Here is a 20,521-nt window from a genome sequence, read left to right as displayed (position 1 = left end):
TGTAACTGTTATAGTAGGGGAAGGGATTACTCAGAAATGCTCTCATAAAGCTGAACTCTTCCTAAATTGTGCACTGAATACGGATAGGACTGTTTGGATCTATGCCATGGTCCCTAGAAATCAGGACTCTCTTCTCCCGTTGGTGCCTGTGGTTTCAAGAAATGTTTACAATGCCACTTGGAATAGTAAAAACTCTTGCAAATGAGAATTGGTTTCAGTAGAGCTAATTGCATTGAAGCCACCATTTCCTCATGAGAAACACAAAGGACATTTTTTACTAGGAAACAATCCATTGCAGTTTTATAATCTTACCTATTCTGAACAGAAATCTGAGTGCAATGAAATGCTGTTCATTTGTGTTACAGGAACAATGTCCTATATTCTGAAAACATTTTTTAGCCTTATTTGCTAAAAGAAAGTGAGAGAAAGACAAAGTAAAAGCCATTCTTCATTTTAGCAGAACCTGTTGCTCACCACTGGTCAGTCAGCACAGGAAATCAGCACTCTGAGAAAATATCTGAATATCATGAAAAAACAGATTGTGGTGTTTCAAGTTGCTTTAGAGATACTAGGCAAGTTACTTTGGTTTCAGAAATAAAACTGACCTTGTTTCTTTTTTTTTTTTTTTTTTTTAATCCACTGTCCTGTTCACATCTTATGCAACAAGAATTACTGCTTGGAAAAAAAAGTTGCATGAGTAGTTCAGACAAAACACCTTTAGTTCAGCCTTGAGTGGGTCTGCTGAGGAGCAGAATTTACTGCCTCTGCAGTCTTCCGAGATATGATAGCAAGTACTAGTGCTGGTAACAGAAAAGTTTCACAACGCCTTACTGAGCATATCCTGCTATATTTGTTTTCAGGACTTTTTAAAAATTCAGGGGAGAATGAGCAGATTTCTAAGCACAATGGAACAAGTAATGTTTCAGTGTTGCTGAATCAGGTTTTTTTGTAAGACAAGCCCATTATTCCAGGAAATTTTAAGCTAGCTCTATTTCTGTTTCACTGACAGCAGCAAGTGAACATAGGCAACTTAAACTAAAAGAAAAAGCCTACTTTCTAAACTCAGAAGTGCTATGCCAACTAAGATGGAACTAGTAGAAAACTCCTATCTACTCTGGGAACAGGCACCAGAAGACACTGGTCCCAGCGTGAGCTAGCCTTTATTACACATAAAACAGCTCTGCCGCTCTTTAGAGGCATCTCAAATATTACTTGCAGATCTCCTGTACGAAGGTCATCCTGCCTACCTAGGAATTCTAGACAATGTCTTTACATTTTTTGATTTCTCACTGCTGAAGTTTAAACCAGATACATACTCCAACACCATGTGAAATTTCATGTGAATTTCATGTGAAACCTGCAACAAAGCACTAATGTTTTTACCAAAATTTTAAGAATTTATGATCAGAGAAATGTATGCTTTTCTTTCCATTCCCAGTCAAACAAGATGCTTCAGTGCACAAAGATTTTCCCTTTATTTGTTATTTCATGTTATGTTTTTTTTAGTATTTTATCTTCTGCCCTTACTGTCATCTCTTTATTTCAAAATAAGAGATACAAGAGAGAAATCTTGCTTTAGCGAAGGCACTAATCTATTGTTTTTAATTCTAGGTCAACTTCAGAGAGCACTGGTGTAGCTGTTTGCATATGCTGAATCCTGGTCTCAGATTTCCATGGGCTTTGCAGGCCTGCAGTGCACAAGCCTTCAAATGCTTTCTTGCATAGAGAGTGCTTTGTGCACTGCACAATGTTTTGTAGCTGCCTAGCAAAGAGCTCCACATCCTGAATTTGTTGTCATCTCTTGCCTTTTGTGTGAGAAAAAATAAAAAGTAAAAATTAGGGAATTATGTCTTAAAACAAATGCCACTAAAATATTAATGAAAAGCTTAACAAAATTCTTTAAAAGTTGCAGTGCTGATTTTATTTGGTTTTTAGTTCAAAAGCTTAAATGAAATGGTGATTTTAAAAATAACCGTCAGAATCTCTCTTATTTCTGCAGTATCCGAGAAAGGGACAGCAATGGTTCCTATGCCCTGTGTCTGCTGAATGATGGAAAAGTACTGCATTACCGTATTGACAGAGATAAGACAGGGAAGCTCTCCATACCGGATGGGAAAAGATTTGACACCCTCTGGCAGGTCTGTTAAATCTGAATCACTTGGATATCTGTCGTCATATTTCTGTATAACTGAGTAAGGCAGCTTGTTTTACTACTCTGTGTGACAACAGTCTTCATCTAAACAGCAGCATCATTTGGCAGGTTATTTTTCATATGTCTCAAGCTTTATGTGGTTTCTACCCAGGAAGAAAACATATGTTAGTATATAAAGCTATATAAGTGTTGAGAGTTTGATCTTTTTCACATGTGATATTGCAGCTTGGACCAGTTCAAAATGGCTGCAATTATTATTCAGGCTGAATATTCTATAGAGTGGAGGACCATTTGCATTTGCAAGTGACCATATTCAATAATAGCTATGCTAGGTGTAGTCTTTTGCTAATGAGCTTATAACAGCAAGAAACAGAATTCTAGGAAGCACAAAGGAAATGGTTTAGGATGCTGTACACATACTGCATTCTTTAGCTTTCTAATATTCTACCTGAAAGGCTGAAAAAGCATAGTTTGCTGAAGGTTACCACCAACATATGTCTGAACCCTCGTAAATATTAAGCAATTAAGGAATTCATAGTTGACTGTGCCATAAATGATAATAGAGTGAGTATTGGAGAAATAACTGTGTAAATTGAAAATGCTAAGCAAATTTAAATCCCTGCAGAAATCTCTTACGTCCTCTTTGCTGAAAATTCTATTAAAACAAGTAAAGTGAGCCACAAATCTAAAATATGAGTCTTTACTTGTATATATTCATTCTTAGCCTTTCTTTTAAAAGTCCTACATATTATTTTCCTGGAGTCACTGGAAATTTAAAAGCAGCTGTGCTGTCTTACAAGTTTTTCAAGTATGTCTGCAACTTTTTCACTCACAGATCCCCTCCTTTATACCCAAGTGTACCAAAGCCAAAATACTAATCATAAAATGGCATGGTGAGGACAACACAGGAACAAAAATGGCTACAACTGTTGGTGCTATACATTTATTAATTGCTTACATCCCACTGTGACTTTGAGGGCCAAAGAAAGCATTGCTTATGAGGACAATTCCTGCACTGTAGTTATACCCATTTTGGGGAATAAAAAAAAAAAAAAAAAAAAAGAGGGTGGAACTGAGTTATAAAAAGAAGTGATTTGCTCAGAGTTACAAAGGTATCAGAACTGGATGTGGAATCCTGTGTCTTACAAATTCCTGGATCAGGTTCCAGACTCATCCATAAGGTTACATCAGAAACAAATCCCTACTAAAGAGAAGTTAAGATGAAGTGAGAACATGTGCAGTAAAGATCTGCTGTATGCCCTGTTCACTTGCTGTAGTATGTACCAATCGTACATATGTACACAATTTTAAAGAGACAACTAATTATATCATCTTTACCTTTTTGTATCTTTTTCTCTTCTCTCTTTTTTTTTCCTCTCATTCTGGTAGTTAGTTGAGCATTATTCATACAAACCAGATGGATTATTAAGGGTTCTTACCATTCCCTGTCCACTTGGCTCAGAAAATGGTGAGTTATTCCTATTATTTTAATATGTATAAGTAGCCATGGTGATGATGATAAAGATATGTGCCTTTTTTCCACTTGCCATGTAGGTGGGTACAGATTAAGGTAGATTAAATTTGGATTAAAAAACATATATAAATTTCCAACTTTCCAAATAGTTGTGTCAGACCATGCAGAATAGAGGCAGATCCTGGAGATTAAGGGAGGCTCCCAAGTCCAGTTATGGCTGGCTCTAAACTGACATCAGATCGAGAATGTGCTTTGCTGCTGGAAGTGGCAGTGTGTGTTACTTGGCCCCCACACACTAACAAGGTGGTCATCCTAGCACTCCTTCAACTGCCTTTGTTCCAGCCCGAGGCCAGCATATCAGCAGCAGTGCTATAGGCATTCAAGTTGGGTGCAGTTGCACCCAATGTTGGAGAAAACAGGGCAGAACAAGGGATTGGCTGCACCTCATGTTGAAAATGTGGGTCAGAGAGGCATTCTTTGATAACCTGGGAGAAGGGGAAGGGATGGTGGTGTGAAGGGTGTGCCCTGAGGTCCAGTATATTCTTTGTCCTGTTTCTTCTTTAATGTTGTATTAAATACTGATGAGACCTTGTCCTTCCTCTTGCCCTGACTGACAGGGAAAAAAAACATGATTCTGCTCAATCATTGCCTAACTTGTGCTATTCCAGAAGTGGTGTTCTTTCTCTAAGGCCTTCTGTCATTCAAGCTGGATACCAGTGCCATGGTGAGAGGATATGCCCATACTTATTCTGCTCCATCAAATCACTTTAGGCACTACCCATACTTTTGTCTCTGTGGCAGCAAGTACCAGAGTCTGCTGCACACTGGAGACAAAAGGAAAGTGGGTTGGTAAGAAGAAAATGGATTGTAATGCAATTTAAAAAATAGAAAGTTGGTTCCCTGTGTAAAAGTTTATGTTCTTATAGTACATTTCTCACCTTGCTCAGCATCCTTCCACATGTCATTATTTTACAGATAATGTTGGTTTTCCTTTTCCTGGACCCCCTTCTAAGGTAAGAGTAGGTGGTGATACAGCAGCAGCATTCATTTGAGAAGACTTACATTCACATACTGCTCTAAGAAGCCTAATGCTTGTATATTATTGCATCAGTGAATTTGTTTTTATAGGTATATAAGTAGTAGGTTGAAAAGAAGAGGCTTAATATATTCTAGCATGGTTATTGCTTTCATCAGTGTTTTGCATGAGCTGTTCGTCATTTAATTTTGTGAACTTCTTTTTTACATATAATGTATGCAAAAATCACTATCATATGCAGAATGCCTCATTGATCATAACATTCTGTAGTGACTGTATTAACATTAGGATGAGAGATACTGCCTTGTCCATTTTGAGAATCTACTGGCTGAAGCAGAAATTGAGGTTCAGTTTGTTTTTAGATTAGGTGTGTGCACCTAACAGTAGACTTTGCAGGAGGGTTTAATTCTTTGCGTAGTGAAACTGGGGGAAGTTCTTTCATCAAATCCATGAAGAGTGAGCAAGCCAATCTGTGATTATAATTGCCTAAGTTCTTAGGGTCCATTGATTGGAGAAGCTACCTGAGGTGTAACACATAACACCATCTTATTCAGCTGTAGCTGATCTCGTCTGAAATAGGGAGTTTAATTTAGTTGTGTCACTGCGCCCTGGAGAGCCTAATCTTCTAAGTCATTATCTCAGTGCAGTCCCACATTATAGAAAAAATATTTTTGTTTAAATAAGCAATTACATTTACTTCAGTACCTGTGGGTCTATGAACAACCATTCTCCTACCACAGCCTTCTGAAAATCAAGTGCCCCGTTAAATCATTGGAAATTATGTAACCAAAAATTGCCAAAATTACGAAACCGAAGTCTTACTATAGGTATTTAACTTTTCAAAGAAGTAGTAACAAACCCCCCCATGTATCTGACAGTTGATTGATATTTAGGACTGTGCAACAGAAGTAAATGAACCAACCTCTTCTTGCCAGTGCATTGCAGTAATACCACCCCAATTGTTGATGAAGCTTTACAGGTATCACACTATCACAGTATGTTAGAGATTGGAAGGGACCTCAAAAGATCATCTAGTCCAATCCCCCTGCCGGAGCAGGAACACCTAGATAAGGTTACACAGGAACGTGTCCAGGCGGGTTTTGAATGTCTCCAGAGAAGGAGACTCCACAACCTCCCTGGGCAGCCTGTTCCAGTGTTCCGTCACCCTCACTGAGAAGAAGTTTCTTCTCAAGTTTAAGTGGAACCTCTTGTGTTCCAGTTTGTACCCATTGCCCCTTGTCCTATCATTGTTTGCCACTGAGAAGAGCCTGGCTCCATCCTCGTGACACTCTCCCTTTATATATTTATATACACTAATAAGGTCACCCCTCAGTCTCCTCTTCTCCAAACTATAGAGACCCAGCTCCCTCAGTCTTTCCTCAGAAGGGAGATGCTCCACTCCCTTAATCATCTTAGTTGCCCTGTGCTGGACTCTCTCCAGCAGGTCCCTGTCCTTCTTAAACTGAGGGGCCCAGAACTAGACACAATATTCCAGATGCGGTCTCACCAGGGCTGAGTAGAGGGGAAGGAGGACCTCTCTCGACCTACTAACCACCCCCCTTCTAATACACCCCAGGATGCCACTGGCCTTCTTGGCCACAAGGGCACAGTGTCGGCTCATGGTCACCCTGTCGTCCACCAGGACCCCCAGGTCCCTCTCCCCTACACTGCTCTCTAACAGGTCGTTCCCCAATCTATACTGGAACCTGGGGATGTTTCTGCCCAGATGCAGGACTCTACACTTTCCCTTGTTATATTTCATCAAGTTATTCCCCGCCCAGCTCTCCAGCCTGTCCAGGTCCCTCTGGATGGCAGCACAGCCTTCTGGCGTGTCGGCCACCCCTCCCAGCTTAGTGTCATCAGCAAACTTGCTGACAGTACACTCAATTCCCTCATCTAAATCATTGATGAATATATTAAATAATACTGGTCCCAGTACTGACCCTTGAGGCACTCCACTAGATACAGGCCTCCAACTAGACTCCGCCCCATAGACTACAACTCTCTGGCTTCTCTCCTTCAGCCAGTTCACAGTCCACCTCACTACCGATCATCCAGACCACACTTCCTCAATTTAGCCACAAGGATGCTGTGGGAGACCGTGTCAAACGCTTTGCTGAAGTCAAGGTAGACCACATCCACCGCTCTGCCATCATCCATCCACCGTGTTGTTTCCTCATAAAAGGCTATGAGATTGGTCAAGCATGACTTCCCCTTGGTGAAGCCATGTTGACTGCCCCTCATAACCCTCTTATCCTTGATATGCCTTAAGATGGCACCAAGGATAAGGTGTTCCATCACTTTCCCAGGAATGGAGGTGAGGCTGACCGGTCTATAGTTACCCGGGTCCTCCTTCTTGCCCTTTTTGAAGACAGGAGTGACATTTGCTTTCCTCCAGTCCTCAGGCACCTCTCCCATTTCCCAAGACTTGGTAAAGATGATGGAGAGTGGTCTAGCAATGACCTCAGCCAGTTCCCTCAGCACCTGCGGGTGCATCCCATCTGGACCCATGGATTTATGGATGTCCAGATTGCTCAACTGGTCTTTAACCCATTCCTCATCGACTAAGGCAGACCGCTCCGTTGACCTATCTTCATCTGAGGTCTCAGCGGTACAGGGCTCTTCAGGACTGCCTCCGGCAGAGTAGACAGAGACAAAGAAGGCATTCAGTAACTCTGCCATCTCTGTATCTTCTGTCACCAGGGCACCCGTCCCGTTCATCAGTGGGCCTACATTGCCTCTGGTGTTAGTTTTATCTGCCATGTATTTGAAAAAGCTCTTTCTGCTGTCCTTGACCCCTCTCGCCAGCTTTAATTCCAAGGAGGCCTTAGCCATCCTAGCAGCTTTCCTACATCCTCTAGCAGCAGCCTTATATTCTTCCCAAGTGGCCAGCCCTTCCTTCCATGACCTGTAAACTCTCCTCTTCCACTTCAGCATACCCAGCAATTCCCTATTTAGCCACGCAGGTCTCCTGACCCTCTTCCTTGACTTCCTACGTGTCGGGATGCTCTGATCTTGAGCTCGGAAAAAGCAGTCCTTGAACATCAACCAACTATCTTGGGCCCTTTTACCTTCAAGCAGCCTAGCCCATGGGATTTCCCCTAGCAATCGCTTGAAGAGGCCAAAGTTTGCCCTGCTAAAGTCCAGGGTTGCGATTCTACTTGCTATTCTACTGACCCTACCACACAAGATCCTGAATTGTACCATCTCGTGGTCACTGCAACCAAGGCAGCCCTCAACCTTCACTCCTTCAACCAGACCCTCCTTGTTAGTGAGGATGAGATCCAGCAGCGCACCTCTCCTGGTTGCCTCATCCACCATTTGCATGAGGAAGTTATCATCTATACACTGGAGGAACCTCCTGGACTGCGGCTGGGTTGCCGAGTAGTCCTTCCAGCAAACATCAGGGAAGTTAAAATCCCCCACGACGACCACGGCCTGTGACTGTGAGGCCGCTCTCAGCTGCCTGTAGAAGGCCTCGTCAACTTCCTCACCCTGATCCGGTGGCCTGTAACAGACCCCCACAACAGTATCGCCCCTGCCAGCCTGCCCCTTAATTCTCACCCACAGACTCTCGACTCGCTCATCATCTGTCCCTGGACAGAACTCAACGCATTGTAGCTGCTCTCGCACATAAAGAGCAACCCCACCACCCCGCCTGGCTGGCCTGTCTTTCCTGAAAAGAACATAGCCCTCCATGACTATATTCCAGTCATGTGAGCTGTCCCACCACGTCTCTGTAATTGCCACCAGGTCATAATCTCCTGACTTAACACAGGTTTCTAGCTCCTCCTGCTTATTTCCCATGCTGCGCGCATTGGTGTACAGACATTTCAGGGAGCGAGCTGAGCACACCGATTTCACCCTAGGATTACAGGAGGCCTCCCAGTCTTCATCAATTCTGGAGCGCTGTCCCACTGAGGCAAGCCCAGCTACAACCCCATCCCCCTTCGAATCTAGTTTAAAGCTCTCCAAATGAGCCCTGCTAATTCTTGCCCCAGCATCCTTTTGCCTCTGTGCGAACAAGGTGGAAACGTTGGTCATGCTAACAGGATGTGATTAATCTTGGCTAACATTAATGAACTTAAATCAAGAGCCAGTCATTCATGAAATGACAAAGGCTTGCTTTTGAGGAATTTGAAGAGAGATAGAGAGAGATGGCCTCACCCAGTGAGTTGCAGTCAACAGCTCAATGTCCAAGAGGAGACCAGTGACAAGTGGTGTTCCTCAGGGGTCAGTAGTGGGACCAAGGATGTTCAGCATCTTTGTCAGCTACATGGACAGTGGGACTGAGTGTACCCTCAGCAAGTTTGCCAATGACACCAAGCTGTGTGGTGCAGTTGACACACTGGAGGGAAAGGATGCCATCCAGAGGGAGCTTGCCAGTGCCAACCTCAGGAAGTCCAATAAGGCCAAGTGCAAGCTCCTGCAACTGGACTGGGGCAATCCCAAGCACAACTACAGGCTGGGTGGAGAAGGGGTTGAGAGCAGCCCTGAGGAGGACTTTGTGGTCTTGGTTGACCAAAAAACCTCCACATGGCCCAGCAGGGTGCGCTTGCAGCCCAGAAAGCCAACTGTGTCCAGGGCTGTATCAAAGGATATGGTTGGCCAGCAGGTCAAGGAGGGTGATTCTACCTCTCTCTGCTCTCATGGGACCCTCCATCCAATTCTGGGGCAATAGCACAAAAGGGATGTGGACCTGCTTGAGTAAGTCCAGAGGAGGGCCATGAAAATGGTCTGAGGGCTGGAGCATCTCTCCCATGAAGAAAGTCAGAGAGAGTTGGGCTTGTTCAGACTGGAGAAGAGAAGGCTCTGGGGAGACCTTATAGCAGCCTTCCAATACCTTAAGGGGTCCTACAAGAAATCTGGAGAGGGACTTTTAACAAGGACATGTTAAAATGTGATAGGGCAAGGGGGAATGGCCTTAAGGTGACAGAGGGAATATAGATTACACATTAGAAAAAATTCTTCACTCTGAGGGTGGTGAGGTGCTGGCACAGGTTGCCCAGAGAAGTTGTGGCTGCCCCATCTCTGGCATTGTTCAAGGCCATGTTGGATGGGACTTTGAGGAACCTGATCTGGTTGCAACTCCCCATGACCGGGCACTGGAGCTAGATAATCTCTAAGGTCTCTTCCAACCCACACCATTCTGTAATTCTATGGGATTAATTCCACCCTTTAACTTCTCTAGCAATAGCTGACTTAAGTATGCTTGGTCACTTGCACATTTTACGTACAACCATTAATGATTTCAGGATTGATCAGTAGTAGTTATGTTTAGGAGCCATCATGATGGATGGAAGGAAAAGATATGAGTGTGTTAATTGCGTATTTTGCAAATATTCTGCTAAAATAGTGTTTAAAGTTACAATATGTTTGACATTCTAAAATTCTTTAAACTGAAATTTGGATGTTGTGTTTTCTTTAGTTTTCACAAACAAGCCTGCTAAATTACTTTCCTGTAGTATAAATACAGAAACAGAAAGCGAAAAAATCTGAATTAATATTACTGTTTATGGAGCTCAGAGACTTCAGTTAATATTGCCAGGTTGTCATACATTAATATCTTCCTCAGTAACTTACTGAAGACCATTTGTGTAGCTCTTTTTTGTATACAGGGGCTAAAATACAGTGATTTAGATTGCAAAAAATGCATCCTGAAAAGAACAAATGCAATCGCAATGTCTTACATAGGGGATATGCAATCTATATTCACCATCAAAATTAATACTACTTTTTAGAGTTTTTGATATTTCTGAAGTACTGCATGCTTTTTATTTTACAAAAGGAATTGCCAAAAATGTGAATTGGGATTATGAGTATTTGAACTGGGACACAAAAGATTTGTGTTGAATTGGAGAAATCTCCCGGAAAAAAACAAGGTCAAGTTAAGTAGAAACTAGCTTAAGGTGTTGTACATTTAATAGCCAGCTGTAGAACACAGGATGATGGGGAGCAGGAACAGATTTTCATGGGAGATGATGCCTGTAATGAATCAGAACAGGAACAAGGACCAACAACCATCATGCTGGCAGAAGGGAAACAGGAGGAGTTTCCATCTTGTTCAATACTCATAAGGTCTCAGCTGGAATACTTTCACCGGTTTTTGCCACTGCACCAAAGAATGTTAGCCAACAGGAGATAATGCAGAGTCAGGCAACAGGAAAGAAGATGGCTTGTGAGAATAAGGTGGTTAGAAAAAAAAGGAGCAAAATTGAGACAGAACATGATTAATAGCTGAAGAATGGAGGGGAATGGCCTGTTCTGAGGAGCAATCCAATGCTGGTGTTCCTATCTATACCAATTTTTCAGTAATTTTTTATTTTTGTATATCTTAATGCCTGAAATACACTGGTGAGATTCCAAAGACATAGTGGAGAGCATGCCAAAATATGAAGTTGCTTGGAAGCTAAGAGAGTATATGGCCACTGAGGAAAGATCTGCTGGATGTTATCCAAAACAGACTGTCCAATTAATTTAACTAGAAACTGCTGGTGTGGTTGGAGTAAATTTTACAACATCAAGGAAGTGATTTTATTAAGAAAGATACTGATCCTAACCACTAGAAAAGCTATCTTTTGAGAAAAATAAAAAGTAAAAAAATGTCAAATTGGGTTTTTTGAAAGTTCAGAACATACAACCATTAAGTCATTTTAAAGGTTGTTTAAAGTAACTGAAAATGTGGCTCAGACTGTTATTTCAACCTGAGCATCAGCCAAAATGCTTGGTCATCACAGTTTTAATTAGGCAGGTAGGTTCTCTGTTACCCTAGAAATGCTAATTAGTCACATTTAATTAAATAAATGCGTAATAGTAAGATATATTTGCATTTCTTTAAAAAATGTCTTCATACAGAATGTAACTGCACATTTAAAACCTGAAGCCTGTTCATTTTTGTTTGGAATTAGTGTCAGTTTGTGTGCTTTTTGCTTCAATAGCCACATTGTTGTAAGACCAAGGTTTGCTTCAAATCCTGCTTGATTAAATCAGTCAGACTTGCAGCCACCAAAGTTACTGTCTGATTTACATTGCTAAATGTGTGCTGAAGTTCAATAACTCAGGCAGGAGAAACATACTGTGTAAAAGATCTGGGGAAAGGGCAATGTGCGCGAATTTAAAAACCACGTTAAGGTATGTGTATGTATTCAAGATGGCTTGAAAGTAATGTAGTTGAAAGAAAATTTCATGCTAGTATTTCCTGTGTTACATTTGTCTGATGCATTCTGTGTGTACTTGCAGGCACACAAATGAAAGGTTGGGAGTGTTTTGTTCTTGTATACTACATCTGCTTTTTAAAAAACCTTTAGTTATTTTCCTGACGTATTTAATGTTCCTTTTGATACTGTGCTTTCTAGAGTTGGGCAGGAGGTGGAATTATCTCAAGACTCAAATCGTACACCTTTCCAAAGGCTGGCAGCAAAAAGGTGCCTCGTATAGTCTTCTCAGGTTTTTGAATGAGTTAAAAGGACTTATATTTGACTAATTTCACTCTTTTTTTTACTCCCCTCATTTGGCTTGCTATTATAGATGTGTGTCTTGGCTAATAACAATCAAATTGTTGAGATTTTTTTTTACTTTCTGCTTTTTTCCTAATCAGCTGCATAAGTATGGCCTTGATTTTGTAACTAAAGCAATAGTTTTAAAGTTTTTAAAATTGTGGGACTATTTTAAAGTAATTTCTCACATCCTAGAATTTTAGCATGATCTTAAAATGTCTGCAAATAAAATGTGATAAAATGCTTTTCAAAAAACCAGTCGCTTGCAGCAGAACAAAATGATATTTCTACTCCTAAATATCATTCCTAATCAGAATATTGGCTTGCTTACATAATGATACTGAGCACATTTAGGAATAACTTGCTAATAACAACCACAAAGTATATTTGTACAGAACCAGTGTGCACAAATCTTGTTATGCATTCATCCTAATTACATTTACACAAGTGTAAGATGTCACAAGACAAAGTAAAATGGGAAAGGTGATATCAGGGAGTCAAGGGGAACCTAGCTGTGTACTAACGAAAGTGCTGTTGCAGAAGATTGTGTTTTCCAGCAACTGATGTAGTTGTGAAGCATGCAGTTATGAGCTTTGTTTGCATGCTGAGAATAACATGTGTGTCCCTGTTCCACCCGTGAGTCTTTTCTTTTTTTTTTATTTATTTATTACCAGTTGCTCTTTAACAAAAATGAGCAGGCATATAAAGACATATACCACCCATTAACCCCAAGATGCAGAGTTTACTTTAGACCTGGCTAATTAGGCAGTTACTTCTCTTACGTAAAAACTTTCCGACACTAAAATGGAAAATTTACACTTGGGATAGTCTTGGAAATTACATTTAAAAAAAAAAAAAATCCAAACCACAAACTGTTTATTTGCGTATAATTTTAGTACTCAGATCAAAAATTTTTAAGCTGTTTTACTGTAATGTAAAATTGACAATGTAAATGACCTTATGCCACCTAGTGGTGATTTATGTTTTCATAGCAAACGCTCATGGATTTGGCTAAGTTTTTTATCATGCAGTGTTTTGCTATTCAGGCTGGTTTAGCAAAGTAAGAGACTACAGTTGTGTGTTGGCAAATCAGAATTATTAACCTGAAAAGAGCCTGCGGTTGCTATACTGATTGACTTTGTAAGTATGTTCTTTACTATAAAATTATAATCTTTACTGTAAAAATTGGGCTTAGAGTAGTTAAAGCCTAATTCATATTTTTAAACAAACATAGGAGGGTCTTGTTCCCATTCCATCAACCAGATTCTGTCAAATCTGCTCAAGGGTTATTCTGTTAAGGCCTTATAAATGCATAGAAAGTGGTATTCCTTTTGCTAGAAAGATACCTTTTTGAGTCAGTGCAAAGTCTCTGCCTTCTGCTTTCCTCATTGTTGGTGTCACTGTATTTCTATAAAAGTGCCACACTAGTATAGCTAGTCCCTAATAAGGGGAAGAATGGCAAATTTAGATGAGCTTAACTAAATAAGATTAGCTTACCCGAGAAGTTTAACCAATGAAAATCAAACCTTAGAAGAAGGCAAAAAAAAAAAAAACAAAACAAAACAAAAAAAAACAAAAATTGATGTGCAAAGATGACTGGATCACAACAGCTTTCTGGTATGAGAGCATAAACTGACAGCCTGCCCCAGAGTTTAGAAGTGTCCATACCACAGGGTGTCACATACTATGCCGTTTGAAATCTTGAGCTTACTGTTTTCAAAGGGCTTTCCCAAAGTGCTTGTATCTCATTTCTTGTAAGCTTGGGTTACATGAAGAAGGATGGTACACAATCTTTCTACTCATCTAAAACTGAGGAAAATCTGCTGAAACCGTAGCCTTCTGTGGGATGAATTTGTATTCCTTGTTATATAAAAATAACTACACAAGCTCCGTCCAGCACTTGACTGTTTATGGAAAAGAAGAACAGAGCTGCATGCTTCATTGGTTAGCTTGGAGCTTGAGCCTGGAGCTACAGCTCCACCTACACCTACAACTGAGTGACTTTACCTAACTGTGGCTGCAGAAAAGGTTTCAGAGTTTTTAGAGATGGGTGTGCTGTGGGACATGTGATGATTTTGGGTTCAGATATTCCCATCACAGTTTTTGGTGCACAATTGAGGTACTCCCCACAATGAACAGAGGACAATTGGTAGTGCTGTCAACCCTTTCAAAACGCAAAGGATGCCTAGAGCAATGCAGGCTCTTTTAGATGTCATTTTCTGAACACTTTACATTTCTATCAGAAAGGTTATCTTAAGGATAAAATATACAAAAGCATCCTTTGAAAGCATGCTCCTATCATCCCTAAGTATTTCAGAACTTTCGTTCCAGTATCCTGGACACTGCCAAAGACTCGGCATCTCAGTCCCTTCCTTAGGTAGTCATATTTTTATCCTTTTTTCCCACTCTACTCTCAGACACTTTGGCCAAGAAGTATTAATCAGAGGCATCCGTAAAATCCATGCAATGTGGCAAATTTCACCTGCTTTCTTTGCACTTGCATCTGTCTAGCAACAGGTATTTATGTCAGTCCATATTGCTTTATATCAATTCAGTTAATTGATTCCAATTACTTTTTGGAATACAATACAAATTATCTCCCTTTTAAAGTATAAATACAGTCAACAGAGAAATCAAGAATACCTCCAGGAAGCTATCAAACAAAACTATAATCTCGGTAATAATAATGAATGGGTCATAGTAATTAGCAGTAAGGTTGAAAACCCTAAGTATTCTTAATGTGTTCTGAAGCAATAAAGGATATATGAAATCACTGTGGTCTCAGTATGTATAATTCCATCTGATTTGGTTTTGCTTTGCAAAAGATGATTAATATTTTTTTACTGAACATAAACATTTTCCTATACATCCTGACACAGTGTAGAGAAAGACTGTCCTAAGTGTTCACAGTGAAACTGCCAGCTTATTACTTGAGAGGTTTAGGATTGAGTTCCAATTCTAGTGGGGCTTGGGGTTTTAGTAAATGGCCTGTGTGTGAAATAGAGTGGCACACGTCTTGGAAATACAATTCTTAATTTGCAGATCTGGCCAAGTATACCAGACTAGAAAAACAAAACTAGAGCTGAAGATCTTCTTTTATACCATTCATTTCCCTGTTGTTCTTGAGATGTGCAGATCAGTTTGATCCCCCTCTCACCTGTCTCAGAACCACCTCAGGGCTCTTGTGGCTTGCCCTGACAGCAGATGGCCTTTCAACACTGTTTCACAGGACTGAGCAATGAAAGTCAGAAACATTGTTCATACCATCCCTGTGATCATGCTCACCGCACTAGGCAAGAATCTTGCTGCATTTTGGCCTCCAACTTGGGGTTAGCTATGTTATTAATCCTACATTATCTATATAGTATTACCTTTTCAGCTTCATCCAACAAGTGGGCAGAACACTTCCTTATGATTTAAAAGGTCTATACAATCCATATCAGGCATTTTTCCTATGAAATGCAGTTTCCAGGTGATAGAACTTCTCTTGCACCCAATAATTCACTCCTGGTTATTTCTCAAGCTCTGTTTCCCTTTACTTGGAAACCACAACTGTTTCAGGCAGGACCTTATGCCACTGAAAGCTTCAGTTATTAAAAAGAAGAATTGCATACTCAAGTAGTGTTTTGCAAGTACAATATGCTTTATTTCCTATTCAAACCAAGCAAACTCATGTTGATGTTTGAATTTCTGGTGTCAAAACACTCTTAGGAGGGTGAGGTCACTCATGACTAGAGTAGAATTTTTACACTGAGAAAAAAAGGGACTAAACTGCAGAAATAAGGTCTGTAATTCCCTGTTCCTGACAGTTCGTACACAGAAGAGAGAAAACTAAGTTCCATCTACTTTATAGTGCCAGACTCATCATTCAGCCAAGTAGCATGAAAAAATGCTGTGTTTATGCTGGGATGGTTTGTGTGCTCCATAGTGTTCCCTTGATGAAGAATAAAGAAATAGAGATTGTATTTGAAATGGATGCTCTAGTAAGAATTAGGTCAGTTTCTACATTCTTAGAGCAGACTGACTGGTCTATAGTCCATGAAATAATTATACCCCAGATTCATCCAAGTGGAGTCACTCTGTAGCATCCACAAGAGAAACAGGGAAGTATTTTCTGTTCAAATTTGTGCTAGGAATTTCTCTGTGCCCTAGGTATGGACAGAGATAACTTGGCAAGGGAGGAAGGACAGATTAAAGAGAAATTCCTATGACTAATTGTGTTACAGGTTAGACTTGAAAAAAGTATGCAAATTTAATATGTGCAGAATAAGATTTGTGCATGACCCATTCTCTCAGATCAATTGCTCTAAAATATTTGCAAAGCCTTTTTCTGCTTTAGCAGTGTATGTTTTATTTGGCCTGCATATTTACTCAAGCAATAACCTCCAAAATGAAATAACTTTACTGGATCCCGTTCTCATTTTCCGATTCTCACCTGTATGGCTGTTGCAATCATTGTGCCATAATCCTTGGGGAAAGAATGCTTTTAACTTACCAATTCATTGCTAAACATAAAACCTCTATTGGTGTGCTACAGCTTCAGCCAACTACTAGCCACCCACCTGATGAAGCACCTTTTAATCCTTACGTACTGCAAAGGAAAAGAGGTCTTACGGGAGTGGAAAAAGGTAGGCAATTTATGTCATTAATGCAATTTCCTACATTATGCCAAAGATCTCCCATTAACCATATTTCATTTTTCTTGCATTTGTGTCACACCATGTTGTCTGTTGGTACAGCCACTATGACAGCTCAGGCCTGGAAGCTGAAATTGCCACGTGTCACCATCAGTAACAGAAGTAATTTAGCAGAAATCTTTTTTCCATGTTGAAGTGAAAGATTATTACTTCTTTAACTCTAAAAGCTGCATCTTCCACTTCATAAAAGGAATTGTGCCCTGTTGCATCCACAGTGCAAAGCTGGTGCTCAGACTTTCTGTAAAATGTAATTAATGATTGCACTAAAAATATGTTACATATAAGCAGTATTCTGAGTGAGGAATTGTCTGAGGTAACTAACAGGAAATACTAAGGAGAAGGGCCAGCCTTTAACCCTCCTTCCATTAAGGAACCTCCTGGTTTCACATTAGGCAAATGCTCAGTAGTTAGAGCATGTCACCAGGTGGAGGTTGCTCTCTTTTGGGGTTTTCTGAAGTGCCTGTAGTGAAGAAACCAGTGGTTTCATCATAATGCCCTCCTAAGTCAAACACACTGATGATCCTGAACATAGAAAGGGTGCATATATAAAAGCTGTGGCAGCAAAAATGTCTTAAATAATGTCTGATTTTTTCATTGATTGACCTGCAGGTGATCAGAGAGATGCCTTACCCATGGATACTGAGGTTTATGAAAGCCCATATGCTGATCCAGATGAAATGAAACCAAAAAATGTCACTCTTGACAGGAAATTGTTAACCTTGGAGGAAGGAGAACTTGGCTCAGGCAACTTTGGTACTGTAAAGAAAGGGTTCTATAAGATGAAAAAGTAAGTGTTTTCTTCTGCTTTCATGGAGACTAATATGTAAGAGCTCTAGCCATTTGTTTTTCAGAGCAGCAGTAATCTGTGCATTTCATCTGGGGTGACAGATTGCACCTGAATAATTTTGAATAGCATTCACCAGTTTCTCTTTGTACATGCACTCATACACTCATTTTCACAGGATCAGAATTGATAGGGTTCGAAGGGACCTGTGGAGGTCTATTCAAATCCCCCTCTCACTTGTTTGCAGACACTTCTGCCTACAGCATAGCCACCTCCCAGCCATTATTTTTGTCTGTGAAGTGAGAAAGTGCCCTTTGAGACATTTTTCTGTCCTGTTAGGAATAGTAGGATGGAAGTCTACTGCCTTCCTCCCTAGTTTGTATGGGCAGTTGTGCTACTCAGTGTGTCCCATCTGCACAATTGCTCTTTGAGAAATGGTGTAGAGTGACATGGATAGCTCACCTGTAGCACAGAGATTTTCACCTAAAATAATTATGATAAATACCTATTTAATGAAGCTGGAATGTTGATTTTCAGGAAAACAAAACATGTTACGCCCTCTTTAGCATGTTTTTGCAGTGGAACAGACCCTTTTTATCCTGGGAAAATTGGGAGCACGTTACTATTAATGCATTTTCATAGCAAGATGTTATCCATATGTTGTTTAAGTGCATGGGCTGATTATGTATACGATTCCAGCACTTGAAGCTGCAAGCATATCTTTAACCAAGGTTTTCAGTGCCAGGAAGGACTCTTCCTTTTCCAGTGCATCTGGGGGGATTTGAAGGGCTCTGGTCCCAGCTTGTGTGTTTGCTAATCCTATTTCACACTTAAGCTCTGTCAACCTCATCAGTCATTTCTTTATTTAGCTTTTATTTATGAGCTGCAGGTTGCAGGGATAGGTCTAGTTTCTCAGGATTTCAGTGCACTCTTGGTGCCTTTCAGTGCTGCATGTTTTAGTCTCACCCCAAAAATACTTCAGTGCTTAGAAAGACCATTATAGCTTTTCTTGCCAGAAAAGCTTTATGGCATTCTTACCATAATGAGCAAGAAGATATTGTCCACTATGTTTGTTTTCAGGCTTGCTAAGAAATTTTTATGACTATTTATAAATTTCTCAGATTCTTTCAACTCTTCCTTTTGCTTAGCTGCCTTCTGACCTTTTGATAGACATTTCTGTTACAGTTGTTTTATTTTCCCTTCTGAATGTCAATTCTGTCTTTTGTCACAGTTTGTACAGTGTGCACATATGCATCAGATGAAGATTGTGTGCATTTGCACACAGATTTTTCAGCAGCTAATCACAAAATTGGTTTCTTTTTCATAGGGGTGCCAAGCCAGTGGCTGTAAAAATTCTTAAGAATGAGAGTAATGATCCAGCCATAAAGGATGAATTACTGAGAGAAGCAAATGTAATGCAGCAACTGGATAACCCATATATTGTCCGAATGATAGGCATATGTGAAGCTGAAGCATGGATGTTAGTGATGGAAATGGCTGAACTTGGGCCATTGAACAAATTTTTGCAAAAAAATAGGTATGTAAGTTTGATTCTATTTCATAGGATTTATCCAAAGGGTAAAAAAAAAAAATACAGTTTCTTTTGGTTTGATTTGTTTTTCCTTTAAGGACAATTTTAAATTTGCATGTTGTTAATGTAATAATTAATAACTTAATTACTCTTTACTGGCACATGATTATTTTGTAAATGTTTTCTAGCTGCCAGATATTTCAGGTAAAACAGTGAATTTTAAATAAATAAAAAAATTTTCACATGTCCTGATTTATTGATAGGATCACACATCATCTTGATCAGAATATTCTTCTGCTGCCTGTTTTAATTAAAGCATATCTAAGTATAAGTGAATCAGGTTCCTATATGATTTGGGGAAGTTTATAGTAAAGATATATATTTGAACTCCATGAAAAGTCATGAAAATGAACTCCTGACCTCTTAAAATTCAATTATGATTTTCAGACATGTCACGGACAAGAATATAACAGAGCTGGTACATCAGGTTTCCATGGGAATGAAATACCTGGAGGAGAGTAACTTTGTTCATAGGGATCTGGCTGCAAGGAATGTGCTATTAGTCACCCAACATTATGCCAAAATTAGTGATTTTGGGCTTTCTAAAGCTCTTAGTGCTGATGAAAATTATTATAAGGTAAGGTTTGCACAACGCATGAAGGCTGTATAGTAGCATAGCTCAATAAGGTTGCAGTTGTTTTTAAAAGTTGAAAATTAGAAATAATATGTATCATACATTATTTTATAGCTTGGCAGCATGTCACTGAATTTCAAAATGTGTGATCAACACTAGGAGATGTGTATGGAGAAAAAAGCCTGTCCCTTCTTTTATTTGCTTACTTCTTTTATTTACTTCCAGTAAACTTGTCAGTAAAAGGTTGAATTTTATGGTAGAAATGAGGTGCCTCCGTATATAAAAGTGGGAGAATGTATTTTTTGCAGATATGAACTTTTGGGCACATGATTTTGACCATGTGTAAGGACAGTTAAGCTAGCACACTGTATTATTGACTAATAACTGAATTCGCGGAGGTTTTTGAAAGAACATCACTGGTACATAATCATTTGCTCTAAGCAGAATATGTTTAGCTTAGTTTTAATTTCATTGGATCTCTGTGCAGCTAAAGGGTCTTAAATAACTGACACATATGGTAAGGTGCAAACACCTGTGGGAGACAAAGGCTCTGATCATGTTTGCATCTCTTTTTTTCTGATATATTGCTCTTGTAGTTCAATTTCTTCCTTCTGCACATTCCCTTTCATCAGCTATATAAAACTAGTAAGCTAGACTCTGAAACCCTGCAGAGGAGGAGCAGGCACATACTCCCTTCTGATGACCTTCTTGTGGGAA

The 20,521-nt window shown here is 39.9% G+C and overlaps 1 protein-coding gene across 1 annotated transcript in view; it reads left to right on the top strand.

The window, feature by feature from the left end:
- SYK (spleen associated tyrosine kinase) overlaps nucleotides 1–20,521 on the top strand; it is a 33,848-nt gene that overhangs the window by 10,230 nt on the left and 3,097 nt on the right. Inside the window, exons 3-10 of the mRNA XM_061355100.1 lie at nucleotides 2,000–2,138; nucleotides 3,542–3,620; nucleotides 4,602–4,639; nucleotides 12,018–12,086; nucleotides 16,696–16,786; nucleotides 17,465–17,642; nucleotides 18,967–19,176; nucleotides 19,618–19,807. Coding sequence (XP_061211084.1) covers nucleotides 2,000–2,138; nucleotides 3,542–3,620; nucleotides 4,602–4,639; nucleotides 12,018–12,086; nucleotides 16,696–16,786; nucleotides 17,465–17,642; nucleotides 18,967–19,176; nucleotides 19,618–19,807 — 994 coding nt within the window. The remainder of the gene's footprint in view (nucleotides 1–1,999; nucleotides 2,139–3,541; nucleotides 3,621–4,601; nucleotides 4,640–12,017; nucleotides 12,087–16,695; nucleotides 16,787–17,464; nucleotides 17,643–18,966; nucleotides 19,177–19,617; nucleotides 19,808–20,521) is intronic.

The sequence above is a fragment of the Neopsephotus bourkii genome, unplaced genomic scaffold (genome assembly GCF_033783945.1).
Source record: "Neopsephotus bourkii isolate Nb327-2 ecotype Australia unplaced genomic scaffold, CSIRO-AGI_Nbou_v1 NB_779, whole genome shotgun sequence".
In the NCBI taxonomy this organism is placed as follows: Eukaryota; Metazoa; Chordata; class Aves; order Psittaciformes; family Psittacidae; genus Neopsephotus; species Neopsephotus bourkii.
Note: the sequence above shows the minus strand (reverse complement) of the source record. Positions and strands in the feature narration are given on the sequence as shown.